Genomic DNA, 21,054 nt, shown 5'->3' on the forward strand with positions numbered 1-21,054 from the left:
AAAATTTTCATATTTTCGGTATAAAAAAGCATTAAATTTATTGCGAAGAGCAAATAGTTGGCAATACTGCACAACTCGGAAAAACGTGACTTCACGCACTCTCTAATGGGCGCAATCTTTTTTCTATCATTCTTGTGAAAATTTTTTCGCTCTACCTCTAGAATAGAAAATAAAACAATTTTATGTTTTTTTTTTTAATTTTACGTTGTTTTGTGTATAATGTATATATACTTATTTATTTTTTATTTGCTTTTTTAACAATTTACTTTTTGCGATACGCCGCCATACAATTTAAATATGGATAGTTTTTTTTTAATATTTTAATAAAATATTTTTAAATAAGCTGAATAAAAGTAAATAGATAATAGATCACAAAATCATTGAATTCCCATATCAAAAAATTAGTTTTCAGCAACATAAAATTATTGTTGAATTTTCTTCTTTTTTTCTCATAAATACATTCAGTTGTGGTAGCTTTTTCGGCAATTTCGTTAGATATTAAAAATATTTTTGTTTTTATTTCTCAGTTTAAACACGTAAACAAATGCAACACAAATTGTTAGTAGTTTTCTTTATGTGTTTTAGTTTAGTTAAAATTACGTTTAGAGATATTCAAATAAAAACAAAAACAAATTCTGGCGTATACCCTTCAAGTGCAATTACTAATGCATTACAATAGTATTTATGATAATAAAATAGTTGAAAGGCAAAACAAGTTGCAGTTGAGTGCAGTTTTCAACTTAACAAAAAAAATGAACAAGAAAAATGTAAAATTAAATAAACTTGTATACATACGAATGTTAAGACACTTCAGCGAGTCACATAAGAAATTAATAATTATTGTAAATTTTTTTTTTTTATTGCAAAGGCAATAATATACTAAAAGTAAGGCTATTTGCGGGTATTCATGCCTTCTTATTGTAGTATTCTAACGAAAATATTAACAAAATTTGATAAAAACACAAAAAATTAGAACGCAACTTAATGCAGAAATTTCACTAGGCTATACTATTTGTTGGTTTTCTTCTTCATCTTTTTTTTGTTTTTTGTTTACTTTTTATCTCTCAAATATCTATCACACCTCGGAAACACAGTTCAGTAATACAAAACAGATATGGGCGTGTCTTGCATGTTTTTCTTTTTTTAATGTATTATCGTAAATTTAAAAATTATTCCTTTTTCATCTTTACTAAAAATACAATACAAAAATTTCTTATTGCTACAAAACTAACAGTTGTCTATGATCATCACTTTTTAATTTTTTTTTTTGTTTTTGTTTTTTTTTAAATACTAAGGTATACAAAAATAGACCAAGTTCTAAGTTGTACATTAAAATACATGCATACGCTGGTGGTAGGTGACTTTCTTGCTACATAGCGTACGGACTTTTTAAAAGCTCAAATCAAAATGGTATTTTAAAGAAGAAAAACTCAAAAGTACTACACAAATGTATGTATGTGTATGTGTAAGCAGTACGCTGGGGGGAGGGCATTTACGAACTAGGAACAGTTAATTAATTACATATAAAAAAACTTTATTGTTATGCAGCGAGCGCAGGCAGAGTAAGAAAAATCACAAAATGAGCTGTTGGCTGATGCGAAAATACTTCGAAAATTTCTTCGAAATCTGTGCATTTGGAAATAGTTGAAATTTTATTTTATAGTTTTTTTTCAAATTCGTAATTAGAAGTGACTTTTTATATTTGGTTGGCCCAAACTTTCATTTGCTATGGAATAAACTGATTTTCATTAAAACATCGGAAAACAAAAATAATAAAATCAAAAAATAATTAACTGGCGCGAATACTTCTGTTAGGTGTTTGGTCGAAAGATCTTTAAATTTAGTGATTTAAGGGGTTATATACCTTGTGTTGGATTAAAAAATCAAAATTTTGTTTATGGCATATTCGAAAAGTACATCCTCTTAAAAATATAAATTCAAAAAATCATAAAGATCGAAGCACTAGAACGAAAGTTACAGGCCGTGGAAACGCGCGACCTTTCTTGGAACGAGAAGTGCACGCAAAACTTTAGACGCGATTATCTCGAAGTCATGTTTTTTTGAGAATTACCGTCGCGGTGATAATTATTTATCAAAAACTATTTGACCGATTTGCATAAACTTTTTTTTAATTATTCGAAGTTACAACCTCGTGAATCTGAACGCTTCACTTTTTATAAATATTTGCATAGTTTGCTGGAATAAATTTTTTTTGTTTAATTTTCAACCCCTCAAAAATTGTTTTTTTTTATGCAAAGCGATTTTCATATTGAGAAAAATTTTTTTTTTTTGGGTAAATAAACCGTTCAGATTCACTAAAAACCATTTTTCTACAATAATCATTTAATTTTTTTGATTTCAGTTGAGCTGCTCATGCGCTACCATGATCACCTCAAGCCGCTTCTAAAAAACGGCGTTTCGGGAGAGGGGCGATGTCATCAATAAATAATAACATTTTTTAAAAGAAAAACACCAAAATTTATTTTTCGAGAGTTACCCTTCAGTATGATACGTGCCTCATTTGAATAAAAGTTCTAAAACATATTTAAAAAAAATTATGACAATCGTCCATTTTTTCGGGCTCACAAGATATATAACCCCTTAAATTGGAAAAGTTAGAACGGGTTTGTTATGTAATTCCTTCTCTATTAGCGCCAACAGCTCCTAGTACATAAATTTGCTTAGTATATTTCCACAAAATTTAATCCCAGAATCCTACTCCCTTTCCACAAATAATTATCTGCGTGATAGCCAAAGTTTAGTTAAAGCCGGCGCTTTGAATTTCCGTTACAGCATTTTGTTGCATTAGAATTGCATTTAGTTTGACAAATTAAAATATACTCCTAGCTTACAACGCACATTGTTGTAATTGTCGCACTAACTTAAAGGTCCAATACATTTCATTTTTACACATTCACTTTGTGTAATTTTCACTATTTACAGTTGAACAAATAAAAATAAAAATAAAATTGGAAAATATTTGCAGCTTAAAAGGTTCCAAAATCATGCGTGACTGCGAACGGTAGCACAGCAGCAATTAATAGGCAACAGCAACGGCGCAAAAGCCTTGTTAAGCGTCACCATTCCTCTTACGTTTCCTATTTTTCCCTCTCCACTCCAGCGTTGCTGTGCGCTCTTCTACGAACCACCCGCAGTAGCTGCAGCTGTGTTTGAGCGTGGCGACAAGGAAGCGCTACGCCCAGCGCTGCCACCGCCGGCGCCTGTCGTGTTGACACGCACTTCACGCACATAACAATCACGGCATACGCGCACCGCCTTCGTCAGTCCATATTTGGGCAATGGCGCCGATGCATTGGAGCAGACACCACAGAACACGCCGCCGCAGTTGCGACAGTGATGGCGGCGCCGGAATGCTGTGAACTGTGTGCGGCAGGACATGCAGCGCGGCGCTTTATCATCTGGCACCCAGGCGGGTGGCGATAGGCGGGCATTCACATTGGCGGTGCGCATGCTGGCAGCAGCGGTTGTAGCAGTGGCGGCGGCGGTGGCGGCCGCTGACGGTGGTGTTGTTCTTGTCGCTGTAGGATTGTTATTGTTGTTGTTAACGTAGTTGATGTGACTGCTGGTGGGGGTCGTTATTGAGGCGCGCTGACTGACTGGCGAGTTGTTTTCCGATGAGGCAGATGATGAAGAGGCTGATGAAATGGGCGAGGCGCTACCTACCGAATCGTTACGATTTCGACGCTGCCTCTGTCCGCTGATGTAAGCGTTCAAGCGACTGCTTTGACAACCAACAGTTGTCGTGGCAGACGATGTGGCAGGCGTTGCACCTATATCACTGTGATCTTGATCACCCAAGCTACGACTGCGACTGACATGTGTGCGTCCCACTCCAACACCGGGCGCAGCATTCGGATCAGCCACGTCTATGGTATGGCCGCGTTGTATGGCACCGCCGAGGGAATGCCGATTGTTACTACTGCTGACAACGCCGCTACTACTGCTGCTGTTGCTGCCACTGCCTGAACCGCTGCCGCCACCATTATTGTGGAACACACTGTCTAGCTCGGGATTGACTTCCTCCGCTGAATAAATGCTCTGATTGGAGCCAGCATTCTCCTGTATCACATCTTGTTCGGAAGCTCGGAACTCAAACAGTTCCGATTCTTTTGGTTTTTCGGGTATATCGAGCTCTTCCTGCGCCGGCGACATATTCATGAGGAACACGCTGCGTAGTATTTGACGTAAATCGGCTGCAAAATTCGTCTGCAGTTGATCAGCCACGCCGGCAATGCAAACGAAAAGGCGATGCAATAGATTTTCGATGCTTCTATAAAATCAAAAAAAAAAAAAAAATTGTGAAAAAATGGCGAATCACAAAAATTTGTTTTGTCAAGCACTTACTTGAATCTTTTGCGCGTGGCCACCTTTATAGCCTGACTAACTTCGTTAGGTTGTTGATGCACATCAACAACACCATCGGACAGCGAAGATGCAGTGCTGCTATCTGCGCTCGAGGTGTTGTTGAGACATGTGGTCGACTTCGACTTCTTGCCTTCCTTCACTTCACACGGTTTCACCACCTGATGTGCGGTGGCATCACTACTAACACTAACACCAGTTTCAGCACTGTTGTTTTTCGCCTTTGTTGTGTGTTCATTGTGGCTGCGATTACGCCGATGATGATGGTGATGGCTATGATGATGGTAGGGATGGTGACGGCTTGAAGGACTGTGATGGGTATGATGACTGTGCGTTGCATGTGTTCGTGCTGATGTGCAGCTGTGGTCATGATGACGATGATGGTGACGATGGCTGCTGGAATGATGTTGTGTTGACTGTTTCCCGCTCGATTCGGTTTTATTGCTACGCGTTGTCGAGGATGAGGAAGTTGTAGGCTCACAGCTGCATGCAGACACCTTATCAGTTTCAGTGCTATGGTGGCTGGAAATGTTATCACTACTGCCACTGGAGGGAGATGACTTTGGTGAGGGCGTTAAAGTGGTTGCTGTTGGTACGATTATTGTCGTCTTATCGCCACTTTCCATGGATGAGTGTTCAGTTTGACTATTAAGATGTAGCCGTCTCAATGCCGCGCTGGTGGTGGGTACGTCTGAAAACGCATGCTCATCTTCCACCTCCACATTTGCATTGCTGGAAAGATCATCTTCACTGGCGATGAAATTGCCCGTCAAAGGAACTTCTTGAGGTTGCAAAAGATTGCCGAAATTTGTGTTTGGAATGAGATAGCCGGAAGCGCAATCGGCGGATACCATGTCTTCGTTCTCACAATCACCGATCACGACCTCGTCGTCATCTTCGTCTGCATTGGCGAGAATATCAACATCATCATCGTCAACGTCGTCGTCATCATCGTCCTCATTGTCTTCATCCTCCTCAGTGTCCTCGTCGTCCTCATCGGACCAGTCTGCAGGTGAGGTAGTCGAACTGTTGGTCACAGCAGATGTTGTAGACACAATCGAATGTGATGGAGTAGGCGAAACGGCGGGTGTGGAAATTGCTGAACTATCACCAGAGGCTGATGATACCGAGCGACGCACGCAAGAGCTACAACGGGACTTTGCAACGGCACCATCTTCTATTTTATTAGTTCTTAAATCACTTTTTGAACTTGTTGAGTTGCGATCAGCGGTTGGAACTTGCGTCTCCCAGGTAGCAGCGCTGGACATCGCGTTGCTTAGATTATTGTTTCGTTGCTCTAGCGATATGGTATCTGCCGTTTCTTCCGTTACGGTGCTGGCGGGGTTCTGGATGCTAGTGTTTGTGCTAATAGTGCTGATGTTGCTATTGTTGTTCTGTTGATCCTCACTCGGCGCCTCAATGCTGCTGGTCCCAACTGGCTGCTGAAAAAATATTTAATAATTTTATTAAAATATCTCACACACAAACTTGGTTCACACTCACATTCAGCTGTATATCCTCATTGGTGCACAAAAGCTTTTCCAGCTGCTGCAGCTCGCTCTTGCTCAGCGTACGCAATAGATCACGTATTTTTATGAGTATCGTGCGAAAGGGCCGAAACATTTCGGACAGCTGATCCGCAGACATATCCATATTCAGCGGCCCCTTTGGGTAAACGACGAGCCCAGTTATGATTGCCAACCGTGGAATGGAAAACATCAAAGCCGGATCGAATGTATCTACTTTATCCTGATCGATCAGGCCAAGTTTAAGTGCACGTTGCAGTGTCTCCGAAAACAGCACACAAATCAGCTCCTGCATCTCATACTCCTCCTTCGTCTTCACCTGCACCATCGCGCTGACGTAACGTAATTCGAATTCGGCAAATAACCGATCGAAGATCTTCAAACTTTCATGCAATTGCTCCGTAGCCGAATCATTCAGATCCAAATGCAGTGTTTTGCTATTCGGCACATTGTTACGCAGGCATTGATCGCGCAACAAACTACGCACCGTGCCCAGACTCTTCGTCACCGCCTGTGCCAGCGGACGCATCTCTTTGCTCTCCTGTTCGCGATGCATTATCGATGAACCGGCAGCGAGGCACTCTGCGCCGAACCACAGCTGGCCAGCAAGATTCTCTTGTAATACTTCCTCGGGGAATTTGGCACGAAACGCGCGCGGATGGCGTTCGTCGCCGAGCAACTCTTCCATTATTAAATTAGTGATGGCGAGCACTTTGTCCTTTTGTCGCGTAATGCAATGGGAGAAAAGAAATTGTTTTAGTTAAGGTACATACGAGTGTAAATTGAGGGCATACCTGTCCTTGACGTAGCCGACTAACAAGACGTGAACAACGATCTGGTTCTGCACGGCCATCGAAGCTATCCAGTTCGCTGGCAACAGCTGTGAGTGAACGATCTGCATGGTAGAAGCGTGCAAGTAGTGATTTATCATCAGCCTGAAAGTACAGAGAAATTGTTGGGGAGATTAAAATAGATGCAATGAATAGAATCATAGAATTAGGAGAAAGTAAACCCATATTTTTATTAAAAGTATATATTTTTACTAATTCAATGGGCGGAAGATCTTCAAAGATAGACTTTGCGCAATTCAAAGTCATTTTGAGATTGACTGTCTCTAGAAAAACATTCGTTTAAGCGGATATCACTGTACTTTCGTTCCAGAAGTCACAAGGTTCATAAATTTTCGACCCAGAAAATCCAAAACTAAAGTTATCCATAAACCAACTTAGGAATTACAATACAAAACAGACATTTTTATGTGATGAACACAGCACATAAATCGGCTAGATTAGGCTGAGAAAGACAGTCTCGACAAACCTCAAACTCCCACTCAGATGTTGACTTCTGTATCTTTTGGCTGGTTAGCTTGGTTTGTGCACCATGTCAGCGATGTCAACTGAGCACAGGCACGAGCTGTTTTGACAGTGTCGCACCAAAAAGAAACCGGTGTTACTGGAGTAGGTTTAAGGTGATAAAAGAAATTCATTAGTGTCATGCGCGATTCCTTCACAACAGGGCATATTTTAGGTACGCCGAGGTCAATTCTGCATACATAGAAGTGTAGCCTAAACGAATATTCAAAACGAAATTGTGTAAGACGGCTTATCGTCAGTCTAACGTCGTTCTCAAAATGGTGACATAACAGGGAATTGAAAGGCAGACAAATTAGCGAGAGAGCGCACTACTACTAGACTCCCTACTCTTGCTATGGAGATTGTAGGTATAACCCCCTCAACCTACAAACTGCGTGGTACGAGAATCGTCACTCCAGCCCACACGAGATAGGTTGATAGTCTGACATGGAAATGCTACAAAAAGAATTTGGCCAAAATGGGACGCCAGACGCTCAAAGGCGCTACTTAATCGATGAAGGAAAAATGGCTCTATGTTAGTTGCTTCGATCACGAGCCACTGTCTCCTAGGTCAAAATGCTCAAATATTAAACTTACCTCATTTCGACTATTGCAGAAGCTGCAAAATGAAGTGAGAGTCTAAGAGAGAAGTTTTTTTTTTTTTTGATTTTTCAGAGGAGGATAAATTGAAAATGACAGACACTTCATCAAAGGTGCCGTCCCACCAGTGGTATGTGGGGCATGCTCCCACTAATGCTATAACATTCCTCCCCTCTTAGCTGATTCCACCCTGGACTGCTAAAAACGTTTCATCAAGGTGAAGCCATGTTTATGCGTTTTAGGCACACCAGGTACCGGCCTCCATTGCTTTGTGACCAATGGGGCATCGGAAAATTACAATATCGTTACTCGACATTCACTTGTCGTCTTTTTGGGTTCGTATTCCGGCTTTTCCTCACGCGTTCGTTCTTGTCGTCTGTTCGTGAAGAGTCTGTCAGACATCTTCTCTGTTACTGTCCCGCATGGCTTGCCGATACTTCGACTCATCGTTCTTGAATAATACCGAGAAGCTTAAGGATATAAGTGTCAGTCAGATCAATGGGTTTGCACTTAAAATAAAATGGTTAAACGAGGTGTAGTATGTAGATAAACTGCTGTTGAGGTGTCAGAATGGATCGGCAACAGTCTAAGTGAGTTAGTTTCGAGACCGACTGCCACTTCTACCTACCTACTTACCTACCTATCTACCGTGGTTCTCAATAGGCTGCTGAAGCTTTTCATCTGCAAAATGTGCTGATTGGTATCCGATTAGCGCATTCATAAGACGAAAGTTTGTGAATTTCGTGCAAGACCTGTCGATTTAGCGACGGGTTCAGTAGTTGTCGAACGCATTTCTAATGCGTGCCAGTCTATTCAAGGAGATGACTTCTGGCATGCTTGGGAGACGTCTTAGCATACGGCAGATTCCAGTTAGTCTGGTTCCTACTGTAGCATTCTAGCGATAACTGTTGGCAGTGAATGCTCTTAAACTCTCTAACTAGGAGAATGGACGCCTCGATATATGAGAGATGTGCAGGGAACATGAGAAGACAATTTTTCGCAATCGTGATTGCGGTGTTTTGGGCGGTACTACTAGTTCCAGATGGTCAAATGAGTGCACCATAGTTCAAAAACCGACTGGCAGATCGCTTGTCTGTCGCCGACAAGTTTACCGTGTGCCAAGTTCTAACGGCTAGCGATCTGAGGTTTTGCGGCTTTCTACTTTGGTCGTGAAAGCGAATGGGGAAGGCATACTACCAAATGTTACACCCAGTAACTTAGGGACACAGAATCGGAGCTAAATTTCGATTTCACCTGCTCAAGTGATGCATAGGGTTGCCGTAGATATAATAAAACTGACTTTGAGTAAAATCGAATGTAAGACTTTTTTTGCTGTGAAAAAGGGAAAACACAAGTTATGGATGCGATTGAAGAGCGGCAACATCGAACAATCACCAGTCTTTAAGATTAATAATTCCAATTGTGAATGCGCAGATGCGGCACAACCATCTCTGTCCCTCTAACCGAGGTGAAGTATCATCCTGTTAAGTCACTTAATACCCAAGATGAGATTTAGAAGATCCCATAAATCGACTTGCGTGAAAAAGTGCGACTCCATATGTCGAGCCGCTTCGAATAGAGGCCTGGACATCGACCTAGAAACTGAATCGATTACGCCGCTTCTTGTATTTCTTTGCATATATGTAACACATCGGTCAATAAGTCCCAGGTCTGACCTCTAGATGTCACCACTAGTAGCATAACGATTTTGTTATTTAATAGTGCTAACCTCTAAAGGTATACTCTCAAAATTTCAAGACATTCGGTTTATTATTTACCAAGTTACAGTGCTTTAAGTGACGCTACTTTTGCCATTTTTAAAAACAATGAATTCAAAGTAATTTCGTGTGTTGATTTATCATTGTTTTCTTATGAAAAAATACCGTTGAAGCAAACCAACGGACTCTGCTCCATCGGAAACAACCATCAAACGATGGTATGCTGACTTTAAACGTCGCCGTACAGACACCGATGATGCTGAACGTCCTCCTGGTCGTCCAAATGAGGCAGTTACTCTAGAAAATACTGAAAACCCCCTCAAAATCATCATGGGCAATCGCAAAGTGAAGTTCCAAGAGATAACTGACATCCTGAAGATATCAAAGGCTGTGCGTTCACTGTTTTGCACGAACATTTGGATATGAAAAAGCTGTTGTCGAAATGGGTGCCGCGTTTGCTAACGCCGGAACAAAAACAACAACGAATTGATGATTCAAATCGCGGGATAAGTCTGAGTTTTTGCGTCGATATGTGACAATGGACGAAACATGGATCCACAACTTCACACCAGAGTCGAAACGGCAGTCATCTGAGTGGACTGGACCCGGTGAAAGCTGTCCAAAGCGACCAAAGACGCAACGGTCAGCTGGAAAGGTTATGACGTCGGTATTTTGGTATACCCATGGTATAACTTTCATTAATTATTTGGAAAAAAGCGAAACATTTAATTCTGATTATTACTGTGAATTATTGGAACAATTGAAGGAGAAAATCGCAGGAAAACGGCTCCTTGTGAAGAGGAAAAAAATCCTCTTTCACCAAGACAATGCACCGTGTCACAAATCGATGAAAACGATGGTCAAATTTAACGAATTATGTTTCGACTTGCTTTCCCACCCACCGTATAGTCCAGATCTGGCCCCCAGCGACTACTGGCTGTTTTCAGACCTCAAAAAAATGCTCCGGGGAATGAAATTTCAATCAAATGAAGAAGTTATCGCTAAAACTGAAGCGTATTTTGAGGCCAAAGATAAATCGTTTTAGAAAACAGGCATGGAAAAGCTACAAACTCGTTGGAACGATTGTATCATCACCAAATGTAGTCCCCATTGATGAATAAAGAAGAATTTTTGAAAAAAAAATGTTATTTTCTTATCCAGGCACGGGACTTATTGACCGATGTGTTATGTGTTTAATAGGAACATGTATGTGTGTAAATGTATGTGTGTATATGTACATATGTATATGTAAGTTTGTTTGTGTACCACACGCTAATCTGGATTATAAACAATAATCAACAATTTTTAAATGGGCTGACAACAGAATGATTAACTGCCGCATGTTATCAATTTACTAAACAAAATAAAAACAGAACAGCAAAAAATATTTAGTTCAATTTTCTATAATCCAATTTGTTCATTTCCCCGAGCCGCGGTTGCATCGGCACACACTAGCACAAGATTAAACTCGACTGCTTATCTTTAAAAAGCCGCGTATTCATCATAGTTTACCCGAGCCTGGATGGTTAATTTTTTAACATCATCACTGCAGGGGAGAACTGGCTAAAATGCGAAAATATACTATTTGTTTATCATACCCATCCGCCATGCTCGGCCTGAAACGAACAAAACATCTTGTCTTCTTTGGTTAGGTTCAAAAAGTCAGATGGGTAGATAGTAACCGATGTTGTGGGAGCCCATTTTCGCCTGCTGACGAAGATCACGTCATTCCTACTGAACACTTGACCATAGTTCGTGGATGTGCTTTGAGGCTATTCCGTAAGGTGTTAGCCGTTTCTTTAGAGTAACCCATGCATTTTCAATTGGGTTTAAGCCTTGATCTGCGACAATTTCCAGTGAATAAAATAATTTAATTTGAACAAAGGCAAGTTTGATGACGATAATATACGAAGACAAAGAGACAAGTAATATACGAAGACAAGCAGAGATAAAAAATGTAAAACTCTCTACTTGATTAGGTGTTAAGGGTGTTCACTAATCAAGGCTATATGAAATCGTATCCAAATTTGTTAAGCGTGCTGAATTTTCGAGCAGTTCTGCTGTGCTTGGTATCTGGGCATTGGTGACCTTAGGTGCCTTCCATAAGTTTAGTAAATAGGTTAGTAAACTTGGAATGTAGTGATTGCTGGGAGCTGACATGGCTGATTTTAGGTTATTTACTGGTTATATGCACCGAAAGAACTGAATATCGGGCCCTGGCCAAAGATAAATTGAGAGCGCTAAAATCTTAAAAAGATGGTATTAAAGAATTTGGTTATGCAGGACATAAAACATGCATCTGGGAGTTTGAAGAAATCTAAGGCAATTGGAGTTAGGTACAAATTATCTCTTTCGGTCCTTCTATTCTGATGTATCCAAATATACAGAGAACCAAAAAGAAACTGGGACACCTATATCCGAAAAATTCAATTTATATAAATAAGGAAATTATTCACAGATTTTTAAGAAATCATTTGCATTGAATATATTTCATTTTTAACTATTCAATATGCATAACTGTTGTTTTAATATTAACTGCAACTCCATTTATTTAAGTAAGAACGGTAATAACATAATTTTTCAAAGTCTTATTTCTTTCATAACTGAACTGCAAAAGTTAGTTTTATTACTCATATTTTGCCATTGGCGTTGCAAGTTTTTAAGAGTGAAGATGAATAAGCAAACATCGAGCGATTTAAAAGCACTGATAGTTACATACCATCCCGGAGGGAAAAGTGTGCGTCAAATCGCGGAAATTTTGAAAAAAAAAAAACCTAAGCCGGCAGTATTTAATACTAGCTTTAACCCGCGGTCCCGCTCGCGTAGTAGTAGGATATGTATATAAAAGAACTACAAACAATAATTTCATAGAAAATAATTTTTTATTAATAACCATAATATTACAATAGCCGGCATCCGTTGATATGCCTCGTTGAGTAAAATCAAAACAACCAATCAGAAAAATATCAAGCAAAATTATTTTTATTAATTTTCTATCTCAAACCGTTTTTGAACTTTGCATTTGGGTCATAGTTGACCAGCTTATGCGGATTATGAAGTCTAGAGTGCGCTTTAAATAGTGGGAAATAGGAAAAACTAAGATTTTTTAGATTAAATTTGAGCAAATATTCGATTATTAGTGACGAATGAGAGTGGTGGTGCGGCCTGGGGACTGTGGGAAGGGAGTTCCATCATAAAAACATCCCTATAACCTTCATTGGGTGAAAATATGAATGTATACAAATTTTTACGTCATTTGGTGTTTTGGCGTTCCGTAGTGATGCGCGGACGACGTACAAACATTCACCTTTATAGTAGAGAAGATATATTTTCATTACTGTATCACTTTATTTTTGAGTTTAAGTTACCGTTTTGTTTACTGAAAAACTTCCGAATATATTAAATATTTTATTATTTACGTTTTTTCTAATAAAAGTCTGATTTGCATACTCTATATTGTCTTTTGAAAATTGATAGCACCAGTCTCGAGTTACAAAGGATTGAAGGCAGAACAAACAAGTGTCCCTTTTAACTCCTATTTGAATGTAAGAAGTAGTAGAATGGTTGCAAACGGCATTTTATCGATGTCGTTTGCTAATTCAGGTATTCCTCATTTTTTTATTTAAATCCGATACGTTAATTTAGGTACCAATAACCAGCCTAGGCTGAGCAGGAATGATATTAGTTGGCCAAGAAAATATAAAATTGAATGTAGAGGAATAAAAAAAAATTTCCAATTTAGCAGATTACGCAAACGCTTTTCTATGATCGTTAGCAATATTTTTTTATAAAAAAAAATGTTTCTTTTTGTGTCCTGTTTATTTTTTTCTGAATTTTTTTTTTTTCTGAATTTTTTTTTTTCAATTTTTTTTTTTAATTTTTTTTAATTTTTTTATTAATTTTTTTTTTAATTTTTTCTTTTTAATTTTAATTTTTTTTCTTTTTTTTATAGTATATTAATTTTTTTTCTTTTTTTTATTGTAATTTTTTTTCTTTTTTTTATTGTAATTTTTTTTCTTTTTTTTATTGTAATTTTTTTCCTTTTTTTATTGTAATTTTTTTTTAATTTTTTTCTTTTGTTTTTTGTTTGGAATGCCTTTTTGTGATTCTTTCTTTTTTTCCAAATTAGTATCATACTTGTGTAAGAATCACAACACAAACTAATCAAAATTCATCGGATAATTTATTTGCAAACTCATAATCATGCGTGCATATATAAATATTTCCTTTCTCGACCAAGTAATGAAATGCTCCGTGGAATTATGTAGTTGATAAGTTAGTACGTATTTGCGTATACACTCTCATGCATATAAACAGTGTACTATATTATATAAATTCGCATAGCACACACACTCACATTCCTACAACAAAAACAACGAATACTCGTGAACACTTTAGGCAAACATATGCTATCGAGGGCAAACGATGGGTCAATAAATACAGGAATTAGGAATTGAAAAAAAAAAAAGAAAAATGATTATAAAGCAAAGTAAAAGATGTAGCAGCGTCGGGTAGAAAAGAAAAGTAAATAAAATGACGAGCGGAAAATAAAATAATAAAAACGACATTAAAATCTAAAGTAGGAGGAGAAAAGAGTAAATAACTGTATCGCGACTAAGTCAAATCACTGCTTGTATTTATGTATATGGATGTATGTATTTATATATATGTTTGTAATGTTTATGCATGTATGTATGTATGTACGTGCGAGTACAAATTCGTGCATAAAAATGAGTTCAAACTAAAGCGACTAAAATGCCAATGCGGAATACGCCATGCGGATGAACCACTCGCTAAGCAGAAGGAGAAAATGACCTTGGTGCTGCAAAAAGCAGATGTTAATAGAATAAATGAACGGATATTTTAGAGCGCAAATCGGGTCGCTTATGTACATGAACTACATATGTACATCCGTATGTATAGTTAAGTGGGTATAAGAAAAAATGCCAAGCTTACAACGGAATTAACGGGTTGCGGTAATTTGAGCGAAATAAAAAATAAAGGAGACCTCAAGACATGATTTCATTAACTTGGTTTAAAGAACAAGATGCACACATACATATGTATGTATGTGTATGTATGTTAATGAACAGAAACTGAAACTTGGAGCAAAATGCATCGATTAAATATGAAAATCTATAATACATATACATACAGTGGCTCACAGCTTATTTCGTGTGCCCGTTTATCAAAATAAAAAAGTTTTATATTTTTGTATAAACTTTATTTATATTAGAAAAAAAACTTAAACGTACATTCAAAGATAAATTATTTCTTGTTACAAACCTACATAAATAAACTTAAATTATTTCTTCTTAAGTAATATTTTTACAGCAAAAGCAAAATTATAAGTAAATCCACGTCACACCTTATTTCGTGTGCTTAACCAAACTAGAAGAAACATGATTTTTTTTTTAATTTATTAAGTTTTTACTAATCTAATATTTTGCAGGGTAGCCTTTTTGTTTTAATACAGCTTTTAACCGGGATTGCATGGAGCTAACAAGTTTTCCAGTGTATTCAGGAGATATTTTCTCCCACTCCACTTGCAATGCTGTTTTTAGATCTTGTTTGTTGCTTATGTTATGTTTCCTAATTTTTTGATCCAGAATATTCCATAAATTCTCAATTACATTGAGATCAGGTGATTGTGCTGGCGTTTTTACCACATGAGGGCAATTCCATATAAGCCACCGTTGCACTAATTCCGACTTATGCTTCGGATCATTGTTCTGATAGAACCTGAACCTGTCCCGAATGCCTAATTTTTCAGCACTTTGTAGTAAATTATTTTTTAATAAATTCAAATAAACTGTTTTATCCATAATTTCGTCGATAAAAACCAAGTTTCCGACACCAGCTATTGACATGCAGCCCCAAACCATTACATGGCCCCCACCATGTTTTACTGTACCACGCAGATTCTTCGGGTCCAGCTCCGCGTTGGGCTTACGCCAAACGAAAGACTTTCCGTCGGAACCAAAGAGGTTGAATTTGCTTTCGTCGGCGAAAATAACGTCATTCCAAAATGTTTGGTCTTTATTAACATGGTTTTCGGCAAACTCCATCCTTAATCTTCTGTTACGCTCATTAACAAACGGTTTGTTTCGAGCTGTACGACCATGGAAATCAGCTTTGCGCAGAATTCTTCTTATTGTTTCAGGATTACATGACTTACCAAGTACTTTTTCAACCTCTTTTGTCAAAGCTGGCGCACTAATTCGTGGGTCTTTTTTAATTTTTCTTAATATCCACCTTCCATCAGCTTCTGTAAAAATTTTGTTTGGAGCTTGGCGGCCTTTGTCAACCACTCTTTTTTCACGAGAAAAGCATTGAATAATGTACTGTACTGTGGAAGTACTTAAATTTACAATTTCAGCAATTTTTTTCTGCGACTTTCCATTTTTGTAATGCGTAATCACTAATTCGCGCCCTTCAATCGACGTACGACGATCCATCACGGTATTTTTAAATTAAGCTGGACAACCGACTACTTTCAATGTGTAAACTAAATAAGGATATAATCTAATATACTATACAAAACAAATTTCCTATAATTGCTAACCGGTTTACTGGCGCCGATAACGGTAAAAGTGAACACACGAAATAAGCTGTGACGTCAATTTACCTAGTATTCTGTTTTTGTTGTAAATATTCTACTAAAGCAGAAAAAATTTGAATGCATTTATACATGTTTGTAATTAGAAAAAATTTATCTTTGATTGTGCATTTAAATTTTTTTTAAAGTAAACCAAATAAAAATAATTTTACAATTCTTTAGTTTAACATACAGCCACACGAAATAAGCTGTGAGCCACTGTATGTATGTATGCATGTATGTGTATATATGAAAAAAAAATTAAATAAAAATAAAAAAATTCATAAAATTAAATAAAAATAAATAAATGAAATTAAATTAAACTAAATTAAGTTTAAATAAACAAAATTAAAGTAAATTAGACTTAAATGAAAAAAATGTAACTAGCAAAATAAAGCAAAGTAAAAACAACATAAAATAAAATAAAATAAACAAATTCAAATAAAAAACTAAAAACAAGTCAATTAAGATTAATTAAAAAAAAATGTATTTAAATAAAAAAAAAATATTACATATAACATAACGTCATATAAAATGAAATAGGTTAGATTAGGTTAGGATAATTGGCTGCTTAAATGAGGGTCCATCCAATTCGTGCATTCTGATGCTATACAGAGGAAAATCAAAGCGGAAAAACAAAACAGAAAGCCGAAAAGGGGGAAGAAGGAAGTAGAGGTTTTGGGTACGTGGATGATGGCCAAACGGTAAAATAATCTTTATATATAAAAATGAATGTTTGTCTGTATGTCCTCGATGAACTCAAAACCTACTGGACCGATTATTATAAAAATTGGTATATATATGTATTTTTCCACGGAGAAGAGTTGCAAAATATGTTCATTGATGCCACTCGCTACCAGGTGGCGCTGCAGAGTAGCAACTTCTGCCCCGTTCAACCGATTTTTTCGAAATAAACAAAATCAATAAAATGGTTTAGAATTAATTGAATATTTGTGTACTGATTTTTCTTTAAAGTTATTTTTGTCAAATTTATTTTAGTTGTTGGCGTAGCAACGTGCGCCGGGTACAGCTAGTATAAAATAAATTCAAAGAAAGCAAATGAAGATGAAATAAAATAAACGAATAAATTAAATAAAGAAAAATTAAATTTAAATATTAAGTGAAATGCACTAGAATAAAATAAAATAAAACCAAATTAAATTAAACCTTATATAAATATAATATAAATAAAAAAAAATACTAAAAAAAGGCAGTACCTAAGTAAAACAAAAAATACAAAAAAAAAATATAAAAAAATTATTAAAAACGACAAATGTAAAAAAAATATTAAAAAACAAAAATTTAAAAATAAAAATATAAAAAGTTTAAAAAAAAATTTAAATTATATAAAAAATATTGTGGTCATATTATATAATATAAAATCTATTTAAAAAAATTAAAACAAATAAAAAAGATATCAAAAATAAAAAAAGCAATAAAAAGTTTAAAAAAAATTTAAGTTATATAAAAAATAGTGTGGTCATATTATATAATACAAAAGCTATTTAAAAAAATTAAAACAAATAAAAAAGATATAAAAAATAAAAAAAATCAATAAAAAAGATAAAATATCACATAATAATATCATATCATAAAATAAAATAAGGCAAAATTGAATAAAATATAAAATAATACCAAATAAAAAAGGTTAAATATAAAAAATTTAAAAAATATGGTAAAGCGTAAAATATATACATAAAATAAAATAAGCAATAACTAAGTAAAATACAAAATATATATAAATATAAAAAACAAAATTTAAATAACTGGAATAAAAAAATATTTGAAATAAAAACAAATAAAGGGGGAAAATAAATTAATATAACATAAAATGAAATAGAGTAAAATCAAAAATAGCATAGAGAACACAAAATAAAATAAAATTAAGCCGAATTAAATTTTAGGTAAAACATAAAAAATAAAAAAACTACTTCAAAAAATAAAGACAAAGAAACCAAATTAATTTAGATGAAGTGGAATAATATAAACCAAATTAAAAAAAAATAAAAAAAATATAAAAGAATAAAAAAAATATAAAAGAATAAAAAAAATATAAAAGAATAAAAAAAATATAAAAAAATAAAACATCATTATTTTGGATATTAATTTAGGTAGAACAACGCAAAATGAAATAAAACAAAATCACTTTAAACAATATAATATTAGTATAAAATAATATAAGTTAAAATATAAACAATTAAATAGAGTGAATAAAATAAAACAAAGCGAAAAAAAGTTAGAAAATGAAATACTTGAAATATTAATAAAAATGAAGTTAAAGTAAAAATAGGCAAATAAAAATATTTTGGGAAAATACAAAAAGTGCCTAAGGCATCATCAAAGCTGCCGTCGCAGCAATAATATGTCCGGAGACTAAAAAACTTTGGAACCGTCATAAAATAAAATAAAAAACATTAATTTGAAAAAATTAAAATAACATTAAGTACTATAAAGTGAATTAAAATAAATTTAAATAAAATAAGCAAAACTAAATTTAAAAACATTTAGTAAATTAAATAAAACGCACTAGGCGCTCGAAACTATAAAAAACAGTATAGCAATCTAATCCTGCTTGCTGTATTAAATAGCTTTAGCGATAAAAACAAAGCACGGATAATAAGCACATTTTTTAAAGTGAATTTCTTAATCAGAAAGTAAGATTTCCTTTCCATAAAATAGTTTTGGTAATCATTTTTCTTGATATCATTTTTTCTGTTAATTCCAAACCAGAGTTTGTAAATATAAATAAAAAAAAGAATAAAATAAAATAATATTGAATAGCGTTCAAAAATTGGTCTATTGATAAGTGAAACAGGAAAACATATGGAACATCGTCTCTGGCGCAGTTCAGGGATCTTCAGATTGCGACTGAGCTGCCTTAGGGGGTTAGGGGTGGTAAGAATTTTCAAAAAATTGGATTTTTTTTGCATTTTCTAAAAGTATAATATCTTAAAAATATTACTTGAAAATTTTAAGTGAATCCGACAAATACTTTTAGAGTTATTCAACAATTAACGCTCGGGCGCTCCGGAGAGTTCGAGAGCGAGTAGCTAGCAGCAGCTGCAAGCAACCGACGTATGAAAGTGGCAGATAAGCGAGCTAACGATAACACTCGAGAAGGTAGAATGCTACGTAGGCAACAGCAAGTCGATATTTTGAAAGCTGCTATGACGACTGAAGAACTATTATATGGCCAAGGCATAGATGACACAGTGTAAGTAATTAAATAATTCATATAACTCTCCATAAGTCGATAGCAAAACTTTAATTGCGTTTTTCTGAAAACTATGTTTTTTGAGCTGGGATCGCTGTCCCTAGATTTCAATAAAATGTATACTGCTTTTAAAAAGCAAAAAAAAAAACTCGTGACTGATCGAAGGATTTTTTTTATCAAAAATTTCGATTTTTTTGATTATCGGTTTTTTTCTCGAAAATCTGAAAAATATTTCCTGTTAGTTTTGAAAAGAAGCTTCGATCAGTCACAAGATTATCTATTCATAAAACTAATTTCTCTTGCCCGATGGATTTTAGATGAATCTCCAAGAACTTGTGATCATCACCGCAAGGGACTTCTGGAGAAACGGGCTCCACACAAGCAGCGATAACTTTTACAATTATTAATTTTTTTCCCCTTTTTTTTTGAAATATTGCTAAAGTCAAGTCGAAACATGATGTATTAATGCTATGTTTTTATTTTTGTAAAATAAAGCCACTGACTAGCAAAACAAACTTATTAAAAATCATCATTTTTTCGGGCCTTTGACTACCCCTAATCCCTTAGTTCATTGAAAATTATTTTTTATCAGAAAACCAGCAACCGTTCCTTGGCAAAACTAAGCGCCTTCTATGTGTATGTTTGTATGACAGATCACAGTTAATCACCTAAACTTTAAATAAGATGACACAGAATAACACAAAAGGAGCCCAACTGAATGGCAGTTTTTAGGTCAACGTTGGACGAAAGTATTCGATGTTAAATGTTAAAAGAGGTCAACGAGAAATAGCGCTATAACGGTATAACGGTTAAGTAATTATTGCATAACATCATAACAGCTACAAATTTACATTCCAGGGGGTACGTATGTATACATATATGTAAGTATGAATGTGTATGCGTATGTACATATGTAGATAAGTGTGAGAGAAAAATATGTCGCGACACCTTTTTAATCACATTTACGAAGTAAAGTTGTTCTGCTCAATGGCGACTAATTGTTCGCTACGGCAGGCCACAATAAATCAACGCAGCTGACAGATGCCACAGTGGCGATAAACCGTTGACGCCTCTGCTGCCAAGAAGAAAATAAAGGCAGTTAAGGAACAAAACAAAAATGAAAACATATTTAGAAGTGTGTATGTATGTAAGTGTATATGTATGTATGGATGGATGTATGTATGTGTATATGTATGGATGTACTTGCATGAGTACCTTCATACTATATCAGTGAAAAACATAGTTTTGTCAGTCAGTCAATCAGGTTATTGGTGGCCAGCGTTATTCCACGAGCGATGGAATACGTATGGACAAACATACATACAAACATACATACATACATGCAACCATACATACATACATGCAAACATACATACATACACAGCTACATACATACGATAAGTACATAAAATTTTAGTAACAAAAACGAAAAAAAACGCGAACTGTCCAAAAGTCACAAGTCCACAGACACCCGGAATGGCTTTAATGCATTCATACATTCATACATACATACATATGTACACACACACACATATTAGCAACATAAACGGTAGAGCATAGATATGTTTGTAGATGTGATTGTTGGAACAAAACAAAGCGTAAAACGGAGAGTAGAAAAGCTAAAAGAAAAAAATCAAGAGAATATTAAAAGTACAAAGAAAAA

The 21,054-nt window shown here is 35.5% G+C and overlaps 1 protein-coding gene across 1 annotated transcript; it reads right to left on the reverse strand.

The window, feature by feature from the left end:
• Window positions 1–217: 217 nt before the first annotated feature.
• Window positions 218–6,844, reverse strand: LOC128855918 (lateral signaling target protein 2 homolog). The gene is made up of 4 exons (XM_054091163.1): window positions 6,704–6,844; window positions 5,887–6,627; window positions 4,366–5,825; window positions 218–4,291 (listed from the first exon to the last, which is right to left on the reverse strand). The coding sequence occupies exons 2-4, from the start codon at window positions 6,595–6,597 to the stop codon at window positions 3,139–3,141; spliced, it is 3,324 nt and encodes a 1,107-aa protein (XP_053947138.1). The 5' UTR covers window positions 6,598–6,627; window positions 6,704–6,844; the 3' UTR covers window positions 218–3,138.
• Window positions 6,845–21,054: the final 14,210 nt, after the last annotated feature.

This window comes from Anastrepha ludens, chromosome 2 (genome assembly GCF_028408465.1).
Source record: "Anastrepha ludens isolate Willacy chromosome 2, idAnaLude1.1, whole genome shotgun sequence".
In the NCBI taxonomy this organism is placed as follows: Eukaryota; Metazoa; Arthropoda; class Insecta; order Diptera; family Tephritidae; genus Anastrepha; species Anastrepha ludens.

What these genes read in the sequence shown, in the direction of transcription:
- LOC128855918 (XM_054091163.1), bottom strand. Translation starts at nt 6,597, where the DNA reads ATGGAAGAGTTGCTCGGCGACGAACGCCATCCGCGCGCGTTTCGTGCC. An exon ending in ATGAGGATATACAGCTGAAT is followed by an intron (nt 5,826 to 5,886) that starts GTGAGTGTGAAC and finishes ATATTTTTTCAG; the next exon opens with CAGCCAGTTGGGACCAGCAG. An exon ending in GCCACGCGCAAAAGATTCAA is followed by an intron (nt 4,292 to 4,365) that starts GTAAGTGCTTGA and finishes TTGATTTTATAG; the next exon opens with AAGCATCGAAAATCTATTGC.